Source organism: Sapajus apella, unplaced genomic scaffold, assembly GCF_009761245.1.
Source record: "Sapajus apella isolate SASKATOON/1434 unplaced genomic scaffold, GSC_monkey_1.0 scaffold62, whole genome shotgun sequence".
NCBI classification, from domain to species: Eukaryota; Metazoa; Chordata; class Mammalia; order Primates; family Cebidae; genus Sapajus; species Sapajus apella.
Genome location: NW_022437002.1, coordinates 11,466,506 through 11,491,635, shown reverse-complemented (window position 1 = coordinate 11,491,635; position 25,130 = coordinate 11,466,506). Strand labels below are relative to the sequence as shown.

The 25,130-nt window shown below is 54.4% G+C and overlaps 1 protein-coding gene across 2 annotated transcripts in view; it reads right to left on the bottom strand.

Annotated features, from left to right (window-relative positions):
* Positions 1-20,714, bottom strand: part of BMP8A (bone morphogenetic protein 8a) — a 31,025-nt gene extending 10,311 nt beyond the window's left edge. Inside the window, exons 1-3 of one of the 2 annotated variants that reach the window (XM_032247571.1) lie at positions 20,024-20,714; positions 3,598-3,787; positions 2,740-2,888 (exon numbers count right to left, since the gene is read on the bottom strand). In XM_032247571.1, the coding sequence (XP_032103462.1) occupies positions 2,740-2,888; positions 3,598-3,787; positions 20,024-20,357 (673 nt within the window). In that variant the 5' untranslated portion in view covers positions 20,358-20,714. The remainder of the gene's footprint in view (positions 1-2,739; positions 2,889-3,597; positions 3,788-20,023) is intronic. The other variant, XM_032247572.1, reaches the window with a different exon arrangement.
* Positions 20,715-25,130: the final 4,416 nt, after the last annotated feature.

Genomic DNA, 25,130 nt, shown 5'->3' with positions numbered 1-25,130 from the left:
AGCTCCCCCCTCCAGCTCCCCCCTCCACCTGCCCCACTCCAGCTCCCAGCTCCAGCTCCTAGATCCAACTTGTGCAGAATTTTGCAGTTTTCTTCCCTCTGCTCAGAATCACTCCATCGCCACAGCAGTGAGCAGGCGTCTCCCCACCTGTAAAGGGCCTGCCTTGTCCCTGGTTCTCTCCAGCCCCAGCCCCTGTCTCTGCTCCCCTTCCCCAGCAAAGGTTCTGGAAAGCACGGTCTCCTGCCCCCACTGCCTGTCTCCCTCCACCTCCCAGTCAGACCCACACTCCCCGGAGATTTGGGTCCTCAACCTCTGTGTGGCAAGACCCTCGGTCACTTCTGTCCTTGCCTTCAGTGCCCACGGCAGGACACAAATGACAAACCCTTGCTTCTGGAAACACTTTAATCTGGCGTCTAGGTCACCTCACCCTCCAGGCGTTCTGCTCCCTCCCTGGCTGGTCCCTCTGGGCTCACTGTGGCCCCTCCTTGAGAGCTCTCTGGGTGGTGGAGGTCCCAGGGCTCTGGGCCAGGCCCCCTCTCTTCTCCATCACGGCCTTCCTTCCCTAGGGGACCTGGTCCCGCCCCATGCTTTAAATCCACTTACATGCCAGCACTTCCCACACCTGGGTCTTCACGCTCACTTCTCCCTGGAGTGGCATTTCCATGAGGACCAGGGATCTCAGTAACATCCCAGGGGGCACAATAATATTCCAGCCAAAAGAGACCCTTGACCACCCACCTCAAACCTGCCCTTCATCTATCTTTCCCCAGTGCAGGCCAAAAAGAAAAATCTATTAGAAACAATGCACTGGTTCCATCCACGCATCATTCAGGCTTCCTCCCTTTCCTTCACCTCCTTGCCAGCTATAACCACGTCCTGACGCTGAAATCAACCCACCTTCCTCCACCTCCACTGCTACCACAAGCCGCTCGCAGCGCCCACCTGGACCACTGTGGGGCCCCCACGGGCCTCTCTGACTTCACTCTCATCCAGCTCAGTCTACTCTTCCCCACTGAAGTAGGGGGTTCTTTATTTTATGCATATATTCAGTAAAGTTTTAATTTTACAACAGTTGATATTACATAAAAATTTGCAAAGATAGTATAGAGGCTGAGGTGGGAGGATCGCTCGAGCCCAGGGGTTGGAGGTTACAGTGAGCTGTGATCGTGCCACGGCACTCCAGCCTGAGCAACAGAGCCACACCCTGTCTCAAAGAAGAAAACAACAGCACAGGGAGTTCCCATACACCTGGACCCAGCTGCCCTGGGAAATGTTAATATTTTACACTAGTGGGGTACCTTTCACATAACTAACAACCAATACTGATATCTTATTAAGTAAATACTGTGATTGATCTGGATTTCATAACGTTTCCCTAAGGCCCTTTCCCTGGTCCAGGACCCCACCCAGGACCCCACATGCACTAAGCAGGTCTCCTTAGGTGCCTCTGGGCTCCTCCAATTTTCCGACCTTCCCTTTTTTTGATGAGCTTGGTGGTTTTGAGAAGCGCTTGTCGGGTATTCTGCAAAAGCCCTTCTCTTCGGGCTTGATGGTTTGCTCGTGGCTGGACTGGGGTTTCGGGTTCAGGGAAGGGGCCTTCTCCTTGCCTTATACCCAGGGTACATGCTAGTGCCGTGCTGGTCACTGCAGTGAGCCTTCCTCACCTGGCTGAGGCGCTGCGCATCATGTCCCCCACGCCCTGTCCACGCCGCACTTAGGACAAGAAACAAGTCACTGAGCGCAGCCCACGGAAGGGGTGGGGAGCTCGGCTCCATCCTGAGAGAGGGGGCATCTCAGAGGATTCTCTTTTAAAACCTGAATCAGGCTGGGCAAGTAATGCCAACACTTTAGGAGGCTGAGGTGGGCGAATCACCAGGTCGAGATCGAGACCATCCTGGCCAATATGGTGAAACCCTATCTCTACTAAAAATACAAAAATTAGTTGGGCTTGATAGCGCGCACTCATAGTCCCAGCTTCTCAGGAGGCTGAGGCAGGAGAATTGCTTGAACCCGGGAAAGAGGTTGCAGTGAGCTGAGATTGTGCCACTGCACTCCAGACTGGTGACAGAGTGAGACTCCATCTCAAAACAAAACAAAAACCTGAATCAGGTCCTGTTGTCTTCCACTGCTATCACGCTAAGAACCCCAGCCCCTGGCCCTGCTTTACACTGACTCGGAATGGCCTCTGGAAACCCGTCCTCGCCGCTGCTCTATGGCGGCCCCTTGCCGTGTGCTTCCCCTTGCCGCACCTCAAACACGCCCATCTCATGCCCACTTTGGCCTTCATATTCCCACTGCCTGGTATAAAGGAGGCTCTCCCCAGTATCACCTGTGGAGTGAACAAGGGCATGAATCCCCATCCTGTAGAAGAGAAGACAGGGTCTGGAAAGGTAAGTCCTGGCCAAGGTCACTGAGGCAGGGCACCGTTGGGCTGGGCTTCAAACCCAGCCTCCTGGCCTCAGCACCTGAGGATACAGCCACTTCCCCTCCTTTCCTTCCCAGGACAGAAACTCCCAAGGTGGAGGCTGCTCCGTGGGAAGAACCACCCACTTCCTGGGAAGCAGAAGGAGAGGAGGGAGCACCCCCGCCAGGCCAGACCTCGAGCCCTGAACCTCATTGACCTTCGCAGCAGGCATAGCTGGTGAGGCCGGGCACCCATGGCCACAGGAGGTCACTACCACTGCCTGTGTTGGCACACAGGAGCCCCAGGAGCTGCTCCCGCAGAGCCCCCAGCCTCACCATCCTCAGTCTCCACATAGAGGCGGAGTCCCAGGTCCTTGTGACGCTTCAGCAACCAGTGGTCACTGGCTGCTGTGATGTCCAGCGCCAGCCAGCCCTCATCCCCAGCTCCAAGCGTCTGAAGATCCAAAAAGAACAAGTCAGATTCCCTGTGGACACGAAAGAACAATTAACTGGCGGCCGGCACAGCTGCCTCCGTGTCTGCAGGGCCCGCCTGAGGGCTGTCACAGGAGCGTCTCCCACCTGGCTCTGGTCTGTGCCCCTTCTGAGCCTCATCTCACTGCCTCAGCAGAGGTGTACACATGGGGAAACTGAGGCTCAGTGACCTGTCCAAGTCCCCACAGCCAGGATGGCAGGACAGGGATCTGAGGCAGGACTGTCACTGAGTGTGGGAAGTAGAAAATTTCCTTTTTAAAGTTTCCTTTCTTGTTAAAGTGTGCTAATAACTGTTAAGTTTAGATTGTGAGGTCAGGCTCCAGCCAACAGATTAGACACAGCAGTAAGGACGACCCCAAATGCATAAGGGATACATTTGCATGTTTTCCATTGTTCACTGCACTCTCACGGCAAGATGGCCAGTGAGAGTGCCCTTCCTGCAGGCCAGGAAGGAAAAATTGTGTTGCTGAAATATCCTTTGTCTCAGTGCTAATTTTTCTTTGTGGCACTGAGCATCTATTTCCAACACTGGGGCTCTTCCCACAGTGCAGGGGCCCTGGGCCAAGCACCTCCCTGTCTTTGAGGCTCTCTTTTGGGTCCTCTGGGAAAGGCTCCACTCACCCCCACTCCCTGCTGGGCTGCCTTGACCATGAGACTATGAGGCGGGTTGGGTGGGGAGCACCCAGGCCAAGGGGAAGGCACCTGTTGAACTGCTCCTGGACCACCTGGAACATGCTGACATGGAGGGTGCTGTTGAGCAGGTGGGTGCTGGGCACCTTGTAAATCCGGAACTCCGCGGCTGTTACCGCCTCCCCAGCCGGGATCTGGGTCAGGTCAAAGTGGAACTCCTTCCAGTGGGGCTCCTGGTGGCCCAGGGCACGGTCTCGCTCCACTAGAAGACAAAACAGAGCTGGGCTGGCACTTGGAATGGCTCAGGCTCTGGAGTGGGCCGCTGTCCCCAGCTGCCCACCGCTCAAGGTGCAGGGGGACCCAGGAGGCCTGGGTGGGGCTGGCTTCGTCCTCTTCAAATGTGTGTTCCAGGCTTGGCCCCGTGGCGTGGGCAGGGCTGAGGGGCTGTTGCAGCCAGGCACACCCTGAGCCCTGCACCTGGCTGTGCTCAACAGGCCCCAGGCTCCACACCTCAAACTCCCATTGCGCCCCTTCTCGGCCCTGGCTGGTGCTGGGACCCACAGATGAGACAGAGGAGGGAGCTTCCAGCTAAAGAGAAGATGGACATTGGACCCAAGGCAGAAAAAAGCCCTGAACCTGCGGGGAAACCTGGTAGTCAAGGACACAACCGATGGCATGTCAGGGGACACGGGCCATCCAGAGGCTGCCCACTGCTGGGATGAGAGGTGCAGCCGGGAGGGCTCAGGGCTGACAGCTGAGCTGGGCTGAGGCCCGAGTGTGAATCTGCCACGGTGTCAGGGAGATGGGCCCTGCAGGGGCCGGCCAGCCAGGGCAGAGGGTCAGAGCGGAGGGGCCTGAGGGCAGGGCAAGCACCAGAAGACAGCAGAGGGCAGGGGACCCACGTTTCCTTTCTGGAACAAGGTGCAGGAAGAAGGAGGGAAATGTGGAAAGGAACAAGAAAAATCAGGGCAGGAGTGACAACTCCCGGAGTGGCCCCGTCAGGTGCTAGGGAGGTCGAGGGTCCCACTGGGTGGTGGGATGTGAGCAGGTGGCATCTGAACTGGCCTTAAAGGGTGGGATGGGGTCCTGGTAGGTGGAGAGGTGGCAGAGGGGGCGCTCTAGGGAGAGGGGACCTCGCATGCACAGGGGTGGAGGCGCCCACAGGTCAGCAACGTTGGGGACTGCGCGTGAGCTCGGCTGCGGCCTGCCTGCTGAGGGTGCGAATCCCCGGCCAGGAGCCTGGGCTGTGCCTCTGGCCAGTGGGGAGCACAGGGATTGGGGGCAGCAGGGGGCGGCGTGGGTGGAGGGGAATAAGAAGACACTGCGGAGGCGAGGGTAGAGGCCAGGCTGGAGGCGAGATGGGCGGCAGGGCCCTGTGGCGGGGGCTGACCTGCCAGTCAAACAAAGGAATGAAGCCCACATTGCCCCAGGTGCCCGGAAATGCCCGGGACGCTACATTTAGGGCAGTCTCACTTTAGCCTCCCGTCTCTTTTAAACTCCAGAAATCTGTGTTTCCAGAAGGCAGGGGTGGGAGCCGCCCAGTGCCCAACACTGAGATTTCAATGATATGTTTGTGAGTCTTTTTAAACATTCTCTCTGGTTACTGGGCTCAGTGACCACAGTCAGGTTTGTAAAAGCACCAGGCTGTGCGGGCTGCAGCGGATGTGGGAGCACTTCCTGTCCTCGCGGTGGGGACCTGGTCCAGCCATGGGCAGGCAAACAGCTGTGCGGGGCGGGGGATGGGGCCAGACGTGTGTAGGCGCTCATCCTAGCCCAGGGTGGAGCGGGAATGAACCTGCCTCGTCCCACAGCACCCGAGGGTGCCTGAGAGCCGAGCTGCTCAGTTGCTGTGATGCAGGTGACGTCTGGGTTTCTGCCCTGTAGGCAATCATTGCTGATGGCAGAATTCTGGACCTCCTAGCATGAATATCTACACACTCGTGCTCTCTTCCCTAACACACTTACACAGCAGGACTTGGATGACAGTTTTAGTGGGTTCAGGAACTACAGACCCCCGTCTGTTACACGGTTGTGCAGGAATCAGAAAAGGGCCCCGGCTCTGCAGGGAAACCTGTAGACAGGGACATGACCGATGGCATCTCAGGGGACATGGGCCATCCAGAGGCTGCCCACTGCCGGGACGGGAGGTGCAGCTGGGGAGGGATTTCAAGATGAAATCAGTTCGTGCTGTTGGCTGTCACAGGGCATGACACAGTGACGGAACAGCTCAGTCACACCTTCTCCTGTCCTCTCTCAAAGCATGGCTAACCGCGTCTGTCCCAGGGCACAGCAGGGCTGCTGGGTGGCTCCTGGGGCTCACTGGTATCCCTGTCAGCAGGCTACATGCTGACTTCATGTGGGATCCAAGGACTGAGGGAACAGCCCACAAACCCATCAGCTCTGGGGGGACACCCGTGCTCTGCAGCCTCCCTCCCTGCCTGACCTGGGGGTCTTCCCAGGCTGGCTCAAGAGTCTTAGTTGAACTGACCCCAGTTCCAAACCTCCTTGCGGTGGGCTTGTGAAATCGCTAAACTACCCAGGAATTCCAGCACAGGAAACTGCCTCCCCTGGCTGTTCCAGGCAAGCCTGGAGGTTGGGAAATTTTTAGGAAAATAATGATTTTTATCAGAAACAGATAAAACTTCCTGGGGCGTGGCACTGCTGTTGGCATTACTGTGATGGGGCAAAGGGAGTGCCCTTTCTTCGCTGGAGCCATGTGGGTCTGCAGCTGTCCAGTGGTTGTGCCTTTGGACCAGGAAAGTTATTTCTCAAAAGCTGGGGCTGAGGAAGAGCATTTGCTGGGGCCCAGATTTACCCCTATGAAGGTTTGTGGGCAGACGGCCCCTGCTTTAGCCTCTAAGACAGCATTGAATAAGGTAGATTCTCTGACCAGTAGCTGGGCTCCTGGTCCCAGCCCTGACCCTGTGGGTGACCTGTGTCACCTCAGTCTCCTCATCTGCAGAGTGGGGATTCTGTCCTTCCCTGCCAGGGCTGTGGAAGGGTAGGGGCCATGGGATAGAAGTGGTGGCCATGCCTCTGGAGGCTAATGGCTGCTTTCCCAATTTAAAGCATCAAAGTGACAACATCCAGCCAGGAACATCAGGAGGCCACGTCTGAAACTCAGTGGCCATGATGGGGAAAAGGAGACATTCAGTTTTGTTTTTTTCCTAAATAAAAGTGTGAAATGGGCTGGGCGCGGTGGCTCACATCTGTAATCCCAGCACTTTGGGAGGCTGAGGTCAGTGGATCACAAAGTTAAGAGATCGAGACCATCCTGGCCAACATGGTGAAACCCCGTCTCTACTCCAAAAAAAAAAAAAAAAAAAAAAAAAAAGCTGGGCGTGGTGGCGTGTGCCTGTAGTCCCAGCTACTTGGGAGGCTGAGGCAGGAGAATTGCTTGAACCCAGGAGGCGGAGATTGCAGTGAGCCGAAATTGTGCCACTGCACTCCAGCCTGGCACCTGGCGACAGAGCAAGATGCTGTTTCAAAAAAAAAAAAAAAAAAAAGTGTGGAATGAGAGAAAATATACCATGGAAATCTATCAGTTATCTATCTCCTTTCACCTGCCTCACCTTTGTCAAGGTACTTCTTAAACCTTCTGGGCTCGGTGTCCACGCCTGCAAAACAGCACTTTGAAACAGGGTCAAATGAAGACTGTGAAGAGCCAGGTTTGTTGACTATAGCCAGTGCTTGGTTACCGTCCAGCAAATGCTTCTCCCACACCATTCGGGAGCATTTCCTTGTCGGTGCAGCCCCAGCCCCCACCTTCCCATAGAACCGAGGTCGGAATCTCCCAAAGTTGCCCGGCTGAGCGGCAGCACCTCAGCAGTGCCACTGGGACCGTCCGCCAGTTCTGGCTCAGACAGAAAGCACCAAATACAATCTCCTCCCATGTTCCCACATGTGGAAATGGAACCCTGACTCCTGGCTAGGTGCCTTCCACTACAGTGAACCACCTCTGTCGGAAATGAGCATAAAAACCATGCTGAAACCAGCCAAAAACGCGGGAGGCCTCTAGACAGGTACTGAACACACAGCGCAAAATGACTCTTGCTGCTTCCCACCAGCTGCTGGTATTTGAGGGTCCAGGGAGGGAATTCATGGGAAAGGCCAAGGTCTGCACAACGTGATTTCTTGGATTTTCCCAGTAAAATTCTGCTGCCAGTTCTAGGGTTGGGAAGTTCATCCCAGGGCTCCCTGTCGGACTCAGATAGGCTGGGGGGGTCGATGTGGGGGATACTCTCTGGCTAATGTCCTGATCCCAAACATCTGAGATACATCCTGCCAGGAATCCCCTCTCCATGGTGGCCCTGGGAGGAACCACTGATGTGTAGAGTGAGGTTTCTGGGCAGTAAATTTATTTCCCCTATCTGTAAAATCTGTGACAGAGATCCTATTTTTGAGGGTTCCATAATTTCACTTTTGGGCATGAAGGAGGAGGTCCCTGACTGTTGCCTTCTCACGGTCTGAAGGCTTTATAAGAACACTGACTTCCTCATTCATTTTTCCTGGTCACAGCCAGGAATATGAATCAATTCGTTATTCAGCACATTTTAAAGCAGCACTAATTGTGTGCAAGCCATTACTGAGGTGCAGGAGACACTGCAGTAAGTAAGATGGGGCAACCCCTGCCCCCATGGGGTTTACAGCCTTGCAGGGAAGTCAGATAACAATCAACCAACCAAGATCAGCATATGTGCTAAGTGCTATGAAGCACACAGAGACGGTGAGACTGGGAATGAAGCAGGGAGTGTGGGGCTGCTTTATTTATGTTTTTAACTTGATTTTGAAATACTTTTAGATGATTTAGATCTAAAGGGAGCATGAATAGTACAGAGACTTCCCATACATTCTTTCCCTGATAGCTTCCCCTAATGATAGCATCTAACGTAACCAATCTGTAGTATAAGAAAACCAGGAAATTGATATTGATGCAAAACTGTTAACTAAATCCAGACTTTTCTCTAATTTTACCAACTGTCCTACTAATAGCATTTTTCTGTCAAGGATTCAATCTGGGATCCCATGTTATTCATACCTTTAGTGTCATTTTCCCTTGGGTCCCTCTGATGTGACAACTGCTCAGTCTTTTCTTCCCTTTCAACCTTGACACTTTTTTTTTTTTTTGAGACAGGGTCTCGCTCTGTAGTCCAGGCTGGAGTGCAGTGGCACATGGTGCAGTTACAGCTCACTGCAGCCTCAACCACCTGGGCTCAAGTGAGCCTCCCGTTTCAGCCTCTGGAGTAACAAGGACCGCAGGTACACACCACCATGCCCAGCTAATTTTTAAAAAATTGTTTAGCAAGACAAGGACTCACTATGCTGCCCAGGCTGATCTTGAACTCCTGGGCTCAAGCAGTCCTCTTGCCTTGGCCTCCCAGAGGGCTGGGATTACAGGCCTGAGTCAGCACGCCCGGCCTTGATACATTGGAAGAGTGTTGGTCAGTTATTTTGTAGCGTGCCCCTCAGTTTGGGTTTGTCTCCTGTTTTCTCATGCTCAGGTTAAAGTCACGGATTTTGGAGAATACCACAGAAGTGATACGCCCTTCTCAGAGCACCGAATGGGACAATCTGACAGCAATCTTTCTTATTACCAGTGGCGTGAACTTTCATTCCCTGGTTACGGTGGCGTCTGCCAGGTTTCTCCACTGTAATGTCACGATTTTTCATTTTGTAAATAATAAATATCATAAGGAAAATACTTCTTCTGTTTTGTTCATTGAGACAGTGTCTCACTTGGTCACCCAGGCTGCAGCACAGTGACACAATCATGGCTCACTGCAGCCTCAACCGCTCAGGGCGCAAGGGATCCTCTGCCTCAGCCTGTCGAGTAGCTGGGACTACAGCCACGCACCATCACACCTAGCTAATTCTTTTGTATTTTTCGTAGAGATGAAGTCTTGCCATCTTGTCCAGGCTGGAGTCGTGATTTTCTATTTCCTTCTTTTCTTCTACATTTATTAATTGGAATTCATTTTTTTTTTTTTTTGAGATGGCGTCTCACTCTGTTGCCCAAGGTGGAGTGTAGTACCATGATCTTGGCTCACTGAAACCTCCACCTCCCGGGTTCTCTCCTGCCTCTGCCTCCTGAGTAGCTGGGACTACAGGCATGTGCCACCATGCCTAGCTAATTTTTCTTTTAGTGGAGACGGGGTTTCACTATGTTGGCCAGGCTGGTCTTGAACTCCTGACCTCATGATCTGCCCGCCTTAGCCTCCCAAAGTGCTGGGATTATAGGTGTGAGCCACTGTGCCTGGCCAAATTAATTGGAATTCGTTTGAATCGAAGATCTGTCCTTTCTTCTGCATTTATTTATTTATTTAAATATTTATTTTAAGACAGAGTCTTGCTCTGTCTCCCAGGCTGGAGTGCAATGGCACTATCTTGGCTCACTGCAACCTCTGCTTTCTGGATTCAAGTGATTCTCCTGCCTCAGCCTCCTGAGTAGTTGGGACGACAGATGTCCGCCACTATGCCTGTCTAATTTTGCATTTTTTTTTTTTCCAGAAGAGACAAAGTTTCACGATATTGGTCAGGCTGGTCTCAAACTCCTGACCTCAGGTGATCTGCCCACCTTGACCTCCCAAAGTGCTGGGATTACAGGCGTGAGTCACTGTGCCTGGCCTAATTATTTCTTTATATCATTATGGATTAAAGGGTGTTTATTTTATTCTATGGGCTATATCCAATACTATTGTTATTTATTTCATTGCTCAAAATTGGTCCAGTTTTGGTCACTGGCAGCTCCTTCAGGTTGGTTCCTGTGTCCTTCTGGCCACTCCACCATCCTTTTCTGAGCACTTCTAACTGGCACTGCAAGACGCTCAAGGTGCATCGTGGGAATTCCCATCCCTACCCCTGGAATCAGCCATTTCTGCAAGGAGTTCTGTTCTTTTTCTTTTTTTTGGGAGAAATAGTTAGAAAGACGTGGGCTGCTCACTGTCCTGGAGTGTCAGTACTTTAGGCTCTCTCAGTGGACAGAGCTAGGAAATATACGTGTGTACACTAATGTGTGCAAAAACACACATGTATATGTATCTGTTTATCTAAAGATATATATATATATGTGTATAGGTTTGAAATATCTGAGGTCATACTGACACCTCCAATTCCAGTCCAGTGTGGTGTTTCTTTAGGTGTGATACTTGAGAAGGCCTTGTGAGTAAGATACCCTAAGACCAGACCTGAGCACTTCTGTGCATCGATGGCAAGAATGCAAAATGGCACAATCCCTAGGGTGGGAAATCTGACAATAGTCTAGCAAAACGACACATGCTGTGACTCAGAAACTGTACTTCTAAGAAAATGTCCCAGCTGGCCATGGTGACTCACGCCTGTAACCCCATCACTTTGGGAGGCCAAGGCAGGAGGATCTCTTGAGGACAGAAGTTCAAGATCAGCCTGGGCAACATCATTTTTTTAAATTAGCTATTTTTTTTAAAATTTAGATTTTGGCTAATTTAAAATTAGCAAATGAAAAAAAATAGCTAATATTTTTGAATTAGCCAGGCATCAGAGGTTGCAGTGAGCTGAGATCACATCACTGCACTAACTGTTTTGAGGCAGAGTGAGACCCTGTCTCAAAACAAAACAAACAAACAGATAAAATTAGCCAGGCACGACAGCCCTTTGCTTGTAGCCTATTCAGGACGCTGAGGCAGGAGGACGGCTTGAGCCTGGGAGATGGAGACTGCAGTGAGCCGTGACTGTGGAGTCATGGCGCTCCAGGGTGAGACTCCGCCTCAAGAAAAAAGTAAGAAAAAAGCAAGGTAAACAGTACAGATAACACAGCCCTTGCTACAGTTTGGATGTGGTTTATCTCCGGCTAAACTCGTGCTGAAATTTGATCCCCAATGTGGCTGTGATGGGAGGTGGGGCCTAGTGGGAGGTGTTTGGGTCATGGGGGTGAGTCCCTCACAAATGGACTAAGCCATGGTGGAGGGGGCTGGTGAGTGGGTTCTGCCTCTCAGAGAAATGGATGCGTTTTCTAGGCGGGGGAGGCTGTTAAAAAGTCTGGCTTGCTCTCTTGCTTCCTCTCAGCACATGTGGTCTTTTCACACACCCATCGTCCTTCCACTTTCTGCCATGAATTGAAGCAGCCTGAGGCTCTCACCAGATGCAGCTGCCCAGCCTTGAGTCTTTCAGCCACTAGAATTGTAAGCCCAATAAACCTCTTTTTGGCCAGGTGCAATGGTTCATGCTTGTAATCCCAGCACTTTGGGAGGCTGAGGCGGGTGGATCACCTGAGGTCAGGAGTTCAAGACCAGCCTGGCCAACATGGTGAAACCCCTGTCTCTACTAAAAATACAAAAAACTAGTTGGGTGTGGCGGCAGGCACTTGTAATCCCAGCTACTTGGGAGGCTGAGGCAGGAAAATTGCTTGAACCTAGGAGGCAGAGGTGGCAGTGAGCCAAGATCATGCCATTGCTCTCCAGCCAGAAAGCTGCAAACTCTCTCTCAAAATAAAATAAAACAAAATAAAATAGCCGGGCGCGGTGGCTCACGCCTGTAATCCCAGCACTTTGGGAGGCCGAGGCGGGTGGATCACGAGGTCAAGAGATCGAGACCATCCTGGTCAACACGGTGAAACCCCGTCTCTACTAAAACTACAAAAAATTAGCTGGGCATGGTGGCGCGTGCCTGTAATCCCAGCTACTCAGGAGGCTGAGGCAGGAGAATTGCCTGAACCCGGGAGGCGGAGGTTGCGGTGAGCCGAGATCGCGCCATTGCACTCCAACCTGGGTAACAAGAGCGAAACTCCGTCTCAAAAAAAAAAAAAAAAAAAAAAACCCAAAATAAAATAAACCTCTTTTCTTTGTAAATTACTCAGCATTAGGGAGTCTGTTACAGCAACACAAGACAGAATAAGATGACATTATATCTAATAAAGGGTGAGGCCATGATCATCATCGCCATCAAACACTGGTCACCATGAACAGGTTTCTTAACTGTGGCGCCAGTGACACTTTTGGCCAGGAGGTTTAGCGGCATCACTGGCCTCCGCCCCTTAGTTGACAGCGGCACTCCCTTCCGCTCCCCACTTGCAACAACTAAAAATGTCTCTAGATATTGCCAAATGTTGCCTGGGAGGCAAGGTTGTTAGTAGTGGAGAAACACTGCCTTTCAAAAATGCTAGGGATCCATTCATTAGTTTAAAACCTGGAAAGTGGCCAGGCATAGTGGCCACGCCTGTAATTCCAGTACTTTGGGAGGCCGAGGTGGGTGGATCACCTGAGGTCAGGAGTTCAAGACCAACTTGGCCCACGTGGTGAAAACCTATCTCTACTAAAAGAATACAAAAATCAGCTGGGCGTGATGCGGGTGCCTGTAATCCCACCTACTTGGGAGGCTGAGGCAGGGGAATAGATTGAACTTGAGAGGCAGTTTGCAATGAGCCAAGATTGCGACACTGCACTCCAGTCTGGACGACAGAATGAGACTCTGTCTCAAAAAAAAAAAACCAAAAACCACCTAGAAAGTAAGGGGTAAAAATACTTTTGACTGTAGAAGAAGCCAGTTGTGTGAGTGAGGAGATGGAAGACAGCCTCCTAGGCAGAGGGAACAGCGGACACAAAGGCCCTGCATGTTCGAGAGACATCAAGGAGGCTAGTGTGGCTGGAATCTAGTGGTCAGGGGCCGAGGTATACGAGAGGAGGTTGGGGTGACAGGCAAGGCAAGTTCATCTCCAAGAACTCCTGTTTCTCAGCCTCCAAGAACTCAGCACGGTGATTCAAAGAAGCCCTGTGACTTGGGAAGAACTTCAAAATGTCTATTGCTGTCAACCAATATGGTGACAGTGCATGAGCTTGGGAGGTGAGAAGTCACTTGGGCCACAGAACACCTGTAGAGCTTTCTGCAGCCAGCAGGGACTGGTGACAGCCGGTTCCATCGAGACATACCAGCTGGGGGGCTTGGCTCAGAGTCCAGGACAGACAACGCCACCTTCCACAGAGCTGCACATGCAAAGCAGAAAAGGCTACTTTCTGAACCACCTCCCTGTGGCTCTGGGAAAATAAACAATCACAGAGCCCTCAGCCTCCTCCTCAAGGCCACTGTGGGCAGGAGGTGGCCTTCACCAGGCTTGGCCACCAGCCTCCAGATGCCAAACCCTGAGACCTTCAGCCCGACACCAACAAGGGCCCTAGCTATTTTTGTGCCCTGGGCAATTTAGTCTCATCCAGACAACCTAAATCTGTCTTATTTCTGACCAAAAAGTGAGACTTCAAAAGACACCATCTTCCTTCAGCTCAGAACAGAATCCTGTGGCCTGTGACCCGTCCTGCCTCCCCTCAGACCCTCCCTGGCCCCGAAGGGCCCACAGGAAGAGTGTCCCAGGCCCTCCCTGTGCTAGCCCTGCCATCTGTCCCTCGAGTGTCTTGTGCCTTCTGGCTGCAGACGCCTCCCCCAGACTCCCTCCTGGAAGCTGCTCTCCCCGGGCAGCCTGCCCCTCTCTGTTCAGCTGAGAAGCCTCCCAGTCCTCAGACCCCACGCAGGTCAGGCTTTCGGCCTCTCCCAGCCCCCATGCCAGGCCTTGCTGTCTCTGATCCAACTGTTCCTCTGGACGGCGAGCCCGTGGAGGGCCGGGACCGAGCCACGTGTGGACATCAGAGGCTCCCATGTGGCTCATCAGCTGCCATGTTCCAGGGCCCCAGAGCAGGGCTGTCCCAGACTTTCTTCCTGTGGGCCGCTTGTCCCCAGGACAGCGGCTCCGTGTTTGGCACTCACAGCCTTTTGGGCTGGGTATCGCTGCCAGTCTGGGTGTGGCTGCCATGTCCCCGTGTGAGTCCATCAGAAGCCACCGACATTCCCGCTGCTGTGGACCTGCCTTCTCTCCCAGCCTGGCCCCTGCGGGTGGATGGTGGCTCCCCCAGAGCTCGGGGCGCATGGGCCGGGCCTGCCTGGCTGGTCCCACAGGCAGCAAAGGTGGGAAGGGAGACCCCATTTCAGACTCGAAACAAGGCCCAGACCCCACAGCCTCTGCAGGCCAAGGGAGGCCAGGACCCATGACCTGTCGGTTCTGCGTCCTGAAGAGGCTTCTCCCACCCAGAAATCTCAGCACCGCCTCGAGGCGGCCCAGGGCTCCATGTCGAGGTATTTCCAGCCGGGTCTCATCACTGGCTTGTTTCAAGGGCTGTTTCCATATATGGCGCTGCTCTCATAATTACCGGTCCGGCCTCAGACGGCTCTGGACCCCAAATTAAAAGGGAACACCCACACACGCCACCACATCAAGCCTGCCAAGGCCAAGAATAGATCCCAGGAGATGTGAGCAAGAAAGATGCAATTCCTCCAGTTAAATCCCAGGAAAGAACTGAACTGTGGGAATTTTCCAGAAAGATGGTGACACATCCTCTCTTGCCTGTGGGGAAGAGGCCCGGGGAGGAGGGGGGGCTGGGTGAACCTCCCCACCCTGTGTCTCACCCTGCAGGAGCCCCCATCAGTGGGCAGGGGGTGGGCACATTCTTTGGTCAGAGCTGGAAAGGCCTTCAGGCAACCTTGCAGAGGTGGGGAGACTGAGGCAGAGGAGGGGCAGAGGGTTTCCAGGGTCACGTGTCAGACTGGAGGCCTGTGATGTGGATGGTCACACTTGGGGCCAATGTGAAATGAGCGGCCCCAGAATTAATGGGAAATACCGGGATGGGGGTCACCCGCCAATAAGGCCCTCCTGTCAACAGACACCTGAGAATGCCTGTGAAGCCCCCTTCCTCCAGGCAGGGCCCAGCGGGGACTTGGGGTCCCAGGGGAGGGCCCAGGGAGCTGCGGCACCCATTGTCGGCCCCACATAGACAGGGAGGGCGGCTCCGCTCTGTCCCACCTGCCCAGGCCCAGGCTCCTCCCGGCTCTCCGTGCTCCCTGCCTCCGGCTGGGCTCCTCTTTCCCTCAACTTCCTGCCACACAGGGGCTGTATGCACCATGGGGGGTTCGGGGAAGAGTCAGACTTGGTCTCCGTTCTCAGATTGTTCCGGGGTTGCTGAGGAGCAGGAGAAAGAAAGGCTAGGTGTGCCCCTGGATCTCACAGGCAGAAAGCGACTGGAATCCTAAGAGAAGTGCATGCAATGCAGGTGGGACTTCTGTCTGGAAAGAGCCTGTCTGTATGGGATTGTGGGGTAGGAGCTGAGAGATTTATGGAAACCCTGACCCACCTTCATTTAAAAGTTAGGTGGAGTTTTCATCTAACAAAAATGGAGGTAAGTGCATTCTATGAAGGGGCTTCCAAGTGAGCAATGGTGCAGAAATGGGGTGCAATCGATCAGCCCCATCTGTGAAGTTCCTACTGTGTGTCAGCCTCCAGCTGGCCACACTGCACACAACCCTGGGAGGCCGGCTCACTTACATTGTCTTGAATATGTGGAAACTGAGCTTCAGGGACTTCCAGCAAGCTGCTCAGCGTCCCACAGCTCCCAAACAACACACGTAAGACTAAAGTCCTGCTTTAATATATCCACTGAGGAACGTGTATAACAGCATTCAGAACAACCCAAATGTCCGTAAGAATGGATGGACTATGGGCTGGCACGGTGGCTCATGCCTCTAATCCCAGCACTTTGGGAGGCCGAGGCAGGCGGATCACGAGGTCAGGGATTTGAGACCAGCCTGACCAACAGGGCAAAATCCCATCTCTACTAAAAATACAGAAGTTAGCTGGGCGTGGTGGCGCGCGCCTGTAATCTCAGCTACTCAGGAGGCTGAGGCAGGGGAATCGCTTGAACCTGGGAGGTAGAGGTTGCAGTGAGCCGAGATCACGCCGTTGCATCCCAGCCTGGGCGACAGGCTGAAGTGCTACTGTTCAGCCCCTCCTGTTTCCAGATGGGGCGTCACTATCTAGCACACCCAACAAGTACCTTTAGAGCTCAAGCATGTATTATGTTTCTCTCAAATTAGAAAGTCATCTCCCTGAGGGCAGGTACTTTACTTTCTTCATAGCTATATCTCCAGTGACTACAACTGTGCCTGGCCCATGGTAGGTGCTACATAGCTATTTGGTGAATGAATGAATGAATGAATGGATGGGAAAATGAGAGAAGTCCCTAGTAAAGAAGCAAAGGAAGTGGCCCTGGGGCCCATGGAGACGGTGCCATCCTTCCAGGTCACATGGCTGGCAAGGGCAGAGCAGGACCCGGGCCAGGTCCTGAACTCCCACTCAGTCCTGCTTCTCCGAAACCCAGAAGGCTCAGTTCATCAACATTCCTGTCCACGGCCACCAGAGACCATGGGAACAAATCTGTCTGGTGCAGGAAGGGATCAGGATGAAAGAGAAGATGCCTGCATTCTGGTCCTGGCTGGACTTCTCCTTGCTAGTCCTGCTTATGCCTCAGTTTCTCAATCTGGAACATGGGCACCTGCCTCTCTGCTGACGTGGGTGGAGGAGGATTTGGGAGGAATGCGCAGAGGTGGTCCTTCCTGCCATCCTTCCTCCCTCAGGAGGGGCCGGGCCGGCCTGAGGCACTGGGGCCAGGGCATGGGCGGTGTTGTGAGAAGACGCTTCTGCCACAGAGCCACAGGGTCAGGGATGGGAGGCACCTTGCCTTTCTGATGCCATCACTGTAGAATGGACGAGAAAGCAGAGGCCTAGGGAAGGGAAGGGCCGCGGCCCGGGACATGCAGGAGTTAATGGCGGGCGCAGGCAGCACAAGAACCTGGGTCCTGCCTCCCGGATCAGGGCTCTCCCCTCCCTGAGCACAGAGAGACCAGGGACAGAATCCACCTGTTCCATCACTGTCCTGCCCAAGAAAGCCCAGGTCTACAGGCTGATATGGACGACAGGCCAGGCAGGGCCCCGGCTCTGCCCCAGCCCTGGCCTCCCAACGCAGGCTCTGAACATCAGGACGCAGGCTTGACTTCCTAAAGCAGGGCTCTGCACAGAGGCCTGAGCCACGGAGGGGGCCTGTGACAGCCCCACCCTCTGGGTCCCACAGGCTGCCATCAACAGTTGGGGCCTAGGGTACCAGGCCTGGCTTTTCGGGAGCCAGATGAGGCTGATAGGAGAGGTGGAGCAGGAGGGAGCAGGTGTGGGAGCCTGGGTGTGGGCAGTGACACCCCAGTGACCCTGCTATTAGATCCCGTGGTGGCCTCTGGGGCCACTGACCTTCAGGGGCCTCCAAACACGGAGAGCATCCTGGTATGTGTCTACCCCACCCTGCCACAGCCTCAGTAGTTGCCAGTTAAAGCTACTCTGAGAGAATTCCACTAGTGCAATTAGCACATCAGAATAAAGAAGGCCCTTCTGACAGCTGGCTGTGCCCACCCACAGCCTGGGCTTCCACTAACAACGACCTGCCTGTTAATCCTGCAGTGCTGGAGGCCCCGGGTCTTAATGAAACATGCAGAGCTGATGTGGGAAGAAGCTGGGCTTTGGAATCCACAGCTGTGGATTCACCCCAGATGTGCTGTGTGGCCCTGGGCTGGCCATTTAACCTCCCTGAGCCCATGGGCTGGCAAAACAGTCTCACATGAATGAAATGAGGAATTGTAAGGCTCTGAAAGTTCACGTGCTACTTTTCATTCCAAAAACAGGTACAAACACCTTTTGTTTGGCTTTCTGAATCTGTTTCTAGGTTTCACATGTGTACAAGACATATGGAGATGCTTCTGTCACCTCCGTACCAGGCCATAGCTGGGAGGGTCTGGGGCCAAGAGAGGCCAGGTCCAGTTTCACCGTCGGAGGGGAAAGGAACAGGCTTTCTGCTCCTCCCCTCTATCAACCAATCACACAACAACCTTGAGGACAGATCACCAGGCACCTCATTTTCCAAGGAGCAACCAAGGCTCAGAGAGGATGAGGAACTTCCCTAAGGTCACACAGCAGGGGTAGCCGCTGCCCAATTCATAGCCACAGCCCCCACCAGGCTGTGCATGCCTTGACTCAGGGGATGCCAGGGGAGGTAGGATGTGAGCTGGGTGGTGACTCATTCTGATGGGTGGCTCCCGAGGGGACATTCTTGGGCGACTCCATCCATAAGTCTTCTTGGTCCTGTGCCTGGGGCCAGCCTGTCCTGATGACAGAGCCCCAGCCCCAGTTTCACAGATGGTCTCCTCTGTCCCACATCCCCACCCTGTCCTCTAACTAGGAAGGTGGCATCCAGATCCCACGGGCCAGAGTCCTGTGCCTGGCACTGGCGCTCAGTGATGGTGAATGGCTGCCTCCTGCTGCTTGCCCCCCACCTCAGCCCACCACCAGCTCTGGGTGGCGGGGAACAGAGGCTCGGCCATGCCGCCTTCTGCCCTAGTGTAGGAAGCAAATGGCTGAGGGCCCCCACAAAACCTGCTGCTGCTCAGTGCCCTGGGTTCTTCGGCCCAGACTCCTCAGAAAGCTCTCTGCACCCTGAAAACCTGGCCTGACAACAGAAATGTCATCTCCTTGAGCACTGGATGGACAGTCAGGCTTCCTGGGTCTGTCCTGGCTCAGCCGCATAGAGGCTGTGCTATCCTAGGCATGGCGCTGCCTCTCTGAGCCTCACTGTCCTTATCTGGGAGATGGGGATGCAGACCGTGGCTGTTACCAGGGTTGCTGTGAGGATGGAGAATGAAAGATGCTGTCGGTGGAGGGAGGCTGGAGACCCGGGCAGGGACCCTCTTCCTGCTCTCAGCCCCACAGCTCCCCCACCTCAGGCTGAACTGTTGTCCTTGGCTCTCCAGACCCCGGCTTGTCACTTGCCACAGAGAGGAGGCAAAGCAGATGGGGGACCTGACCAACAGTCACTATACGACCACAGACCAAAGAGTTTAGCACTGCAAAAAAAATCTCTGAGCTCCTAAGGAGTAAATAGCTCCCGGGTTTGATAAAAGATGTTGGCAGACAGGAAAAGCCGGGCTTTGCCTGGGAGAACAAAGTGGGTCCAGCTGCCCACTGGGCCATTCCACAGGCCCAGACACTCACCCCACACCAGGCCATATCCCAGGGGCTGGGCCCAGGGTGACAAGGCCACAGTCCCTGCCCCACCGACCTGGGTCTGTTCCTTCCCCAGCCGCTCCCCTGACAGCCGCACCCCACCCAGGCTCCAAACAGGGAAGAACCTGCTGTGGACTCAGGGCACCGGGTCAGCTCTGGTCACTCTGATGATGTGACCACAGGTTTCCACGCTGAACTTTGGCCCTCTCCTCAGTACTGCCCTTATCACAGTGACAGCATCCTGGCCTTGTTTACTCACCTGTCTCCCCAGGACCAGGCTGTCTTCCTGGGGCTGCCCAGGTGGGCAAGACCATCACCTGATTCTTACTGCCTTCACCTGGGTGCGTTTGGGGCAGGTGAAAGCAGGGTGAAGGTCTCCCCTGGGAGTCCACAGTTCCCCCCACTCTGCTCCTGACCACCCCGAAGCCCAGGGTGCCCAGGACTCTTAGACCTTCCCTGGCCAAGGCGTTCGCACTCCCCTAGGGGTCGCGTCCACCGCCTGTGACTCCCGGTTCGGCCACGGCCCAGCACCCCCCGCGGAGGCACGCACTCTCCCCTGCAGCCAGCTCACTCTGAGGGTCCCCGCGGAGCGCGTGCGGCCGCACTCACCCATGTTGACGAAGCTCATGATCAGGTCGGCACGGCCCAGGCGCCGCTCCGGGGGCGCGCCGTCCTCGTCGTCGTCGCTGGCCATGGCGTGGTACAGGTCCAGCATGAAGAGCGGCGCGGACGCGGGCAGCCGGGAGGCGGCGGGTGGCGCGCGGGGCCGGGGCCTCCCGGGCAGCCCGAGCACAGCCAGGATCTCGCGCTGAACGTCCCGGCGCTCGCGGGCGCCCAGACGCCGCTGATGACAGCCGGGCGGGGGTCGCGGGCCGGGGCCGCCCCCGCCCAGCGCGCACAGCGCCAGGCCCAGGAGCCAGAGCGGGCCGGGGCGTGCGGCCATGGTGGGCCGGGGGTGCTCAGCGGGCGCGCATCGGCTCCGCGGCCGCCCCTGGGCCCGGGGACGCCCCGACGTCGAGCGGGGTGCTGGGCTCAGCGGGCAGCGGGACCGGGCGGGCGGCGTCCGCGGCCTCAGCGCGGTCTCCGGAGCGCCTCCTGCGCGGCACCTGCCCAGGCTCCCAGACGAGCGGACGCGGACGCCAGCGCCTCGAGGTCGGGGCTACTCCGCGGGCTGGGACTGTCCGCCAATCCGTCTGTCGCCGCCGTGCCCGCCTGTCCGGCTGTGGCCGCGGTCCGCGCAGCGCAGGGGCGACGGGCGAGCTCCGGCAGCGACCCGGGTGGTGAGATTCCCGCGAGTCCCTGCCCCTGCCCCTGCCGTCGGTGCCGCCCGCCTCCCCCCCCGTCCGACCAATGGGGGCGCGGGGGCGGGGCCAGGGGCGGAGGGCACGCCCGCGAGGGGGCCAGTGGCGGCGGCCGGTGTCGCAGGTGGGGCGACCAAGAGGTGCGACCTGGGCGTGGCAGGTGGGCGGCCGGGGCGAGGGGTCCGCAGCAAGGACGTCAGCGTGATCAGGGCCGTCGTGCCTCTGGCCGCGGGCCTCGGCGCAGAGATCCTAGGGCTGCAGCGCGGTCCCGGGAAAGCAGGACCCGAGTCCGGGTCCCGCCAGTGGTGCCACCCGGCCGCCCCGCCGTGGTATGCGAGGGTCGCCACCGGGCCCAACACGCGTCCGCAGCCCTGTCTGGAGGCCAGGAGGTGCCAGCCAAGTCCCGAGGGTGGGGCACGTTCCTCTGCCCGCAGCAGCAGGCCCGGGTTCTGTCCACCACTGCCCCTCGCCGCCTTCTGGCGCCTTCCCCGCGGCCCCTGCGTGCGCTGCGACGGGCGCCTACTTCCCGGCATGTGCTCCGCTGCTCCTTCCCTCGCCCCCCACCTGGCTCCCTCTTGCACCGGGCAGTCCCCCAGCGGTCCTCGCTGTACGCCCTGCGCCCCCGGTATTGATTCGCGGAGGAGACTTGGTCTCCTGCCTCCAGCCGGGCTAGGAGCTCTGGGGCCCTTCCCCGAGCACCTAGGAGCCACTCGTGGACATCTTCTCAGTGCCATGGCCCCGTGCAGGCCTGGCAGGAGAAGGATCCTTGCGGAAACGCCTGGACTGACTCAGCCCCTTTCTGCACACCCTGCTCTTCCCTGGGCACGCTCTTGCCTTATTTATTCATGTGTGGTTCAGGCGCTGCAGAAGGGGAAGGCACCTAGTCTGCCCTAGGAAGGCTGCTGGAGTTGACCTGGAGCGCCAGGAAAGGTCAGTGGAGGAAAGTGCTCCAGGCAGAGGGAAGAGCTTGTGTCAAGGCCCTGAGACCCCGGGCCGGGGAGCCTAATAATGGCAGGTAACAGTCAGCACTTGCCACGTGCGAGGCATGTTCTAAGTGCGTGTCCCGTGTCATTTCTGTAATGCTCACACATTGTTAGGGGGTACATACCATTTGTTAACAAATGAGGAAACTGAGGCACATAGCGGTTAAGGGACTTATGCCAGGTCACAGCAGTGGAGCTGGACTGGGGCAGGTGGGCGGCTGCTCAGTGGAGCGTAGAGAGCCCAGGGGGCAAATGGCCGAGGCTGGAGGGACTGGCAAGGGAGAGACCGCAAAGGGTCCCTTTTTCCAGGGGCTAGACCAGGGCCATTTTCCAGGGGCTAGACAACGGCCCTGGGCACCAGGGATTATGGTGACCTCCATGTGGATTGAAGATTAAACCTCCAAGCAAGTGTATAATGCCTACAAAATCACATTTTGAAGGCATCACTTCAAAAAAAGTTTTTTTTTCAAATTCTTAATCTGAACAATTATTTGCTGGTACCTTAAAACATGCTTAATTTGTCTTTTACCCAACAGATAAATTTCCACACTGCTCGTAAATTTTCTGCGCGGTCCCGGAAGCGCCCCCTGTGCACCACCTGCTCCGGCTCCAGCCTTGCAGATGCGGATGCCACCGCCTTGAGGCCCAGGCTACTCCTCAGACTGAGGACTGTCCCATAAGGATACTGAACTAAGGATAATTCAGAATAAACGTTGAAATCACTCAAGACCAGAGCATGGAAGCAGAGCAGAATATGGATCAGAGGGAGACTGGAGTCAGGGCCCCGTAGTTGGAGTCAGGTACAATAATCAGATGTGGGGGTTGGTACAATGACAATTAGCCTCTAATTGTGATGGGGTGGATGGGCAGAGGTGAAAGCTGTTTAGGAGGCTGAATCCACATGGCTTTGTCCCCATGTCATCTTGGTCAGTGTCAGAATCTCCTGCCCACACCCCCTTCACTGTCCTCTCTGCATGCCCTTTTTGAGTCCACAGCACATCACCTGAGGCCCTAGATGCAGGCTGTAAAAGTCTCGGGTTTATTTTGTGCAATGCTGGGCTCCCAGCTAGTCTGTAAGCTGACTAGTGCTGGGCTGATTCTTATAACTAAAATGATTTCTCAATTTAGGATGAGTGGAAATAGAGCTGTGTTCTTTAAACAACGGGCTTCACATTCCTATACAACTAAACTGCAGATTTTAGCCATTCCAGGGGCCTCAGCCCACGATTCAATTCAGCAACCACCACTGTGGGCTGCTTTGTGCTGTGACCTGAGCCAGAGATGGAGTGGACAAGCTCCCTGCCCCTGAGCAGCCCCCAAAGCGACAGGGGTGATAGCTGGTGAACACAGTGATTTCCAAAGGCAGCATGAAAGCTGTGCTCCCAGAGGAGCTAGCAAAGTGTCTGGAAGGGCAGATTTGCTGGGAAGTAGGGGCAGGTGATGTGTGAATGGAATCCTAGAACACTAGGACTGGAAGGGAACTGAAGTAGGGTAGGTTTCTAGGAGAAAGCAGTGTCCGAGCAAGGGCTTTCCCCAGCCACCTGGCAACTCTGTGATCTTAACCTCTCTGAGGTTCAGTGTCTCATCAAGAAAAGGGGGCTAATGATCATAGAACTGTTAAGGGTATTTAGTGAGAATGTATATATAGCACTTAGCACAATCACTGCCTTAAGGTAAGCAGTGTTATTGCATCATTCAAGGTCCCAGCAGACACCAAATTTGCATTCCTCATTTAGCATTTCAATCACAGGACTGTGATTTATACTTTTTTTGAAACAGAATTTCACTCTTCACCCAGGCTGGAGTGCAATGGCACAATCTTGGCTCACTGCAACCTCCACCTCCCAGATTCAAGCAATTCTCCTACCTCAGCCTTCCCAAATAGCTGGGATTACAGGCACCCGCCACGGCGCCTGGCTAATTTTTGTATTTTTAGTAAAGACGGGGTTTCACCATGTTGACCAGGCTGGTCTCAAACTTTTGACCTCAGGTGAACCACCCACCTCAGCCTCCCAGAGTGCTGGGATTATAGGCATGGGCCAGGCCTGTAATTATACTTTAACCCTTTTCCTAGTATCTCTTTATTTCCTACATTGTCTGTGGAAATGCACTATTTTTAGCCAGGCATGGTGGCATGCACCTGTAACCCCAGCTACTCAGGAGGCTGCGGCAGGAGAATCGTTTGAGCCTGGCAGGCGGAGGTTGCAGTGAGCTGAGATTGTGCCACTGCACTGCACTGCAGTCTGGGTGACAGAGTGAGATCCTGTCTTAAAAAAAAAAAAAAAAAAAGGAAATGCACTTTTTGTTGGTGTCATCGCCAGCTGAGCTTTGCCACAAAACCCCAGAAAAACCTTAATTACTTGGTAAGATTCTGGACCATAGTCCAGAATCTGGGAAGATGGAGGTCAAGCTGGTCTCGCATGCTTCTGCTGCTAAGAGGCCTAGAAGGGGAAGCAAATTAGGGTGAAAACACTAACCTATACAAAGTCCTGGCAGCTTGAAGTTACTCGGTTCCATGAAGAACAGAGTAAGCACTTCCTTCAGAATCCATTAGGCTCCAAATTCCTTTTAATCTGGAGATTTGGCCTAAAACAGCTTTGGCAAACATGCATGGATTTCACCACATGCCCACATAAGGAATGCAGCCTAATGACCAAGAACACAGGTGGCATGAGTTTCAGCCCCTTTACCTTGGAAGCCTCTAGCCCTTTTGTTGTTACTAAGTTAACATTTGGCTGTTCTGTTATAAAGCTGACTAGAGGCTGGAGGAAACAGAAGTGCCAGACTTGAATAGGGAGTTGAGGATTGGATTCAAAGTTTGCTTCTGTTATTTATTCATTTCATGAGCTCAGGGAAATCACTTTCTACTTTCCCATCCCAGTTTCTCCATCTTATAAAACAAAGGAGCTAGATTTGATGACCAATTTTGCTTCCACCTCTGAAATTCTATCATTTAATCAGAAATTTCAGCATGCTGCGATAGTGTGAAAAATTGGTCCCATTCTCTCAGACCCCAGGATTTCCATGATTTCTAGTATCTATCTTTTTACATAATTGTTATTTGTTTAATCATGTAAGTGGGACAGATGCCCTACATGTTCATGTTAATATCCTGGTTTTTTTTTGAGACAGGGTCTCTCTGTGTCACCCAGGCTGGAGTGCAGTGGTGCAATCATGGCTCACTGCAGCCTCGACTTCCCAGGCCCAAGTGATCCTCCCACTTTAACCTTTCTAGTAGTTGGGACTACAGGCATGTTGCCACCATGCTTAAGTTTTAGCAGATACAAGGTCTTACTATGTTTCCCAGGCTGGTCTCCTGAACTCAAATGATCCTCCTGCCTCAGCCTCCCATAGTGGTGAGATTATGGGCGTAAGCCACCATGCCCAGCCGTATTAAACAAAATTAAGAATAAAATAAGAGAAAATCTATAA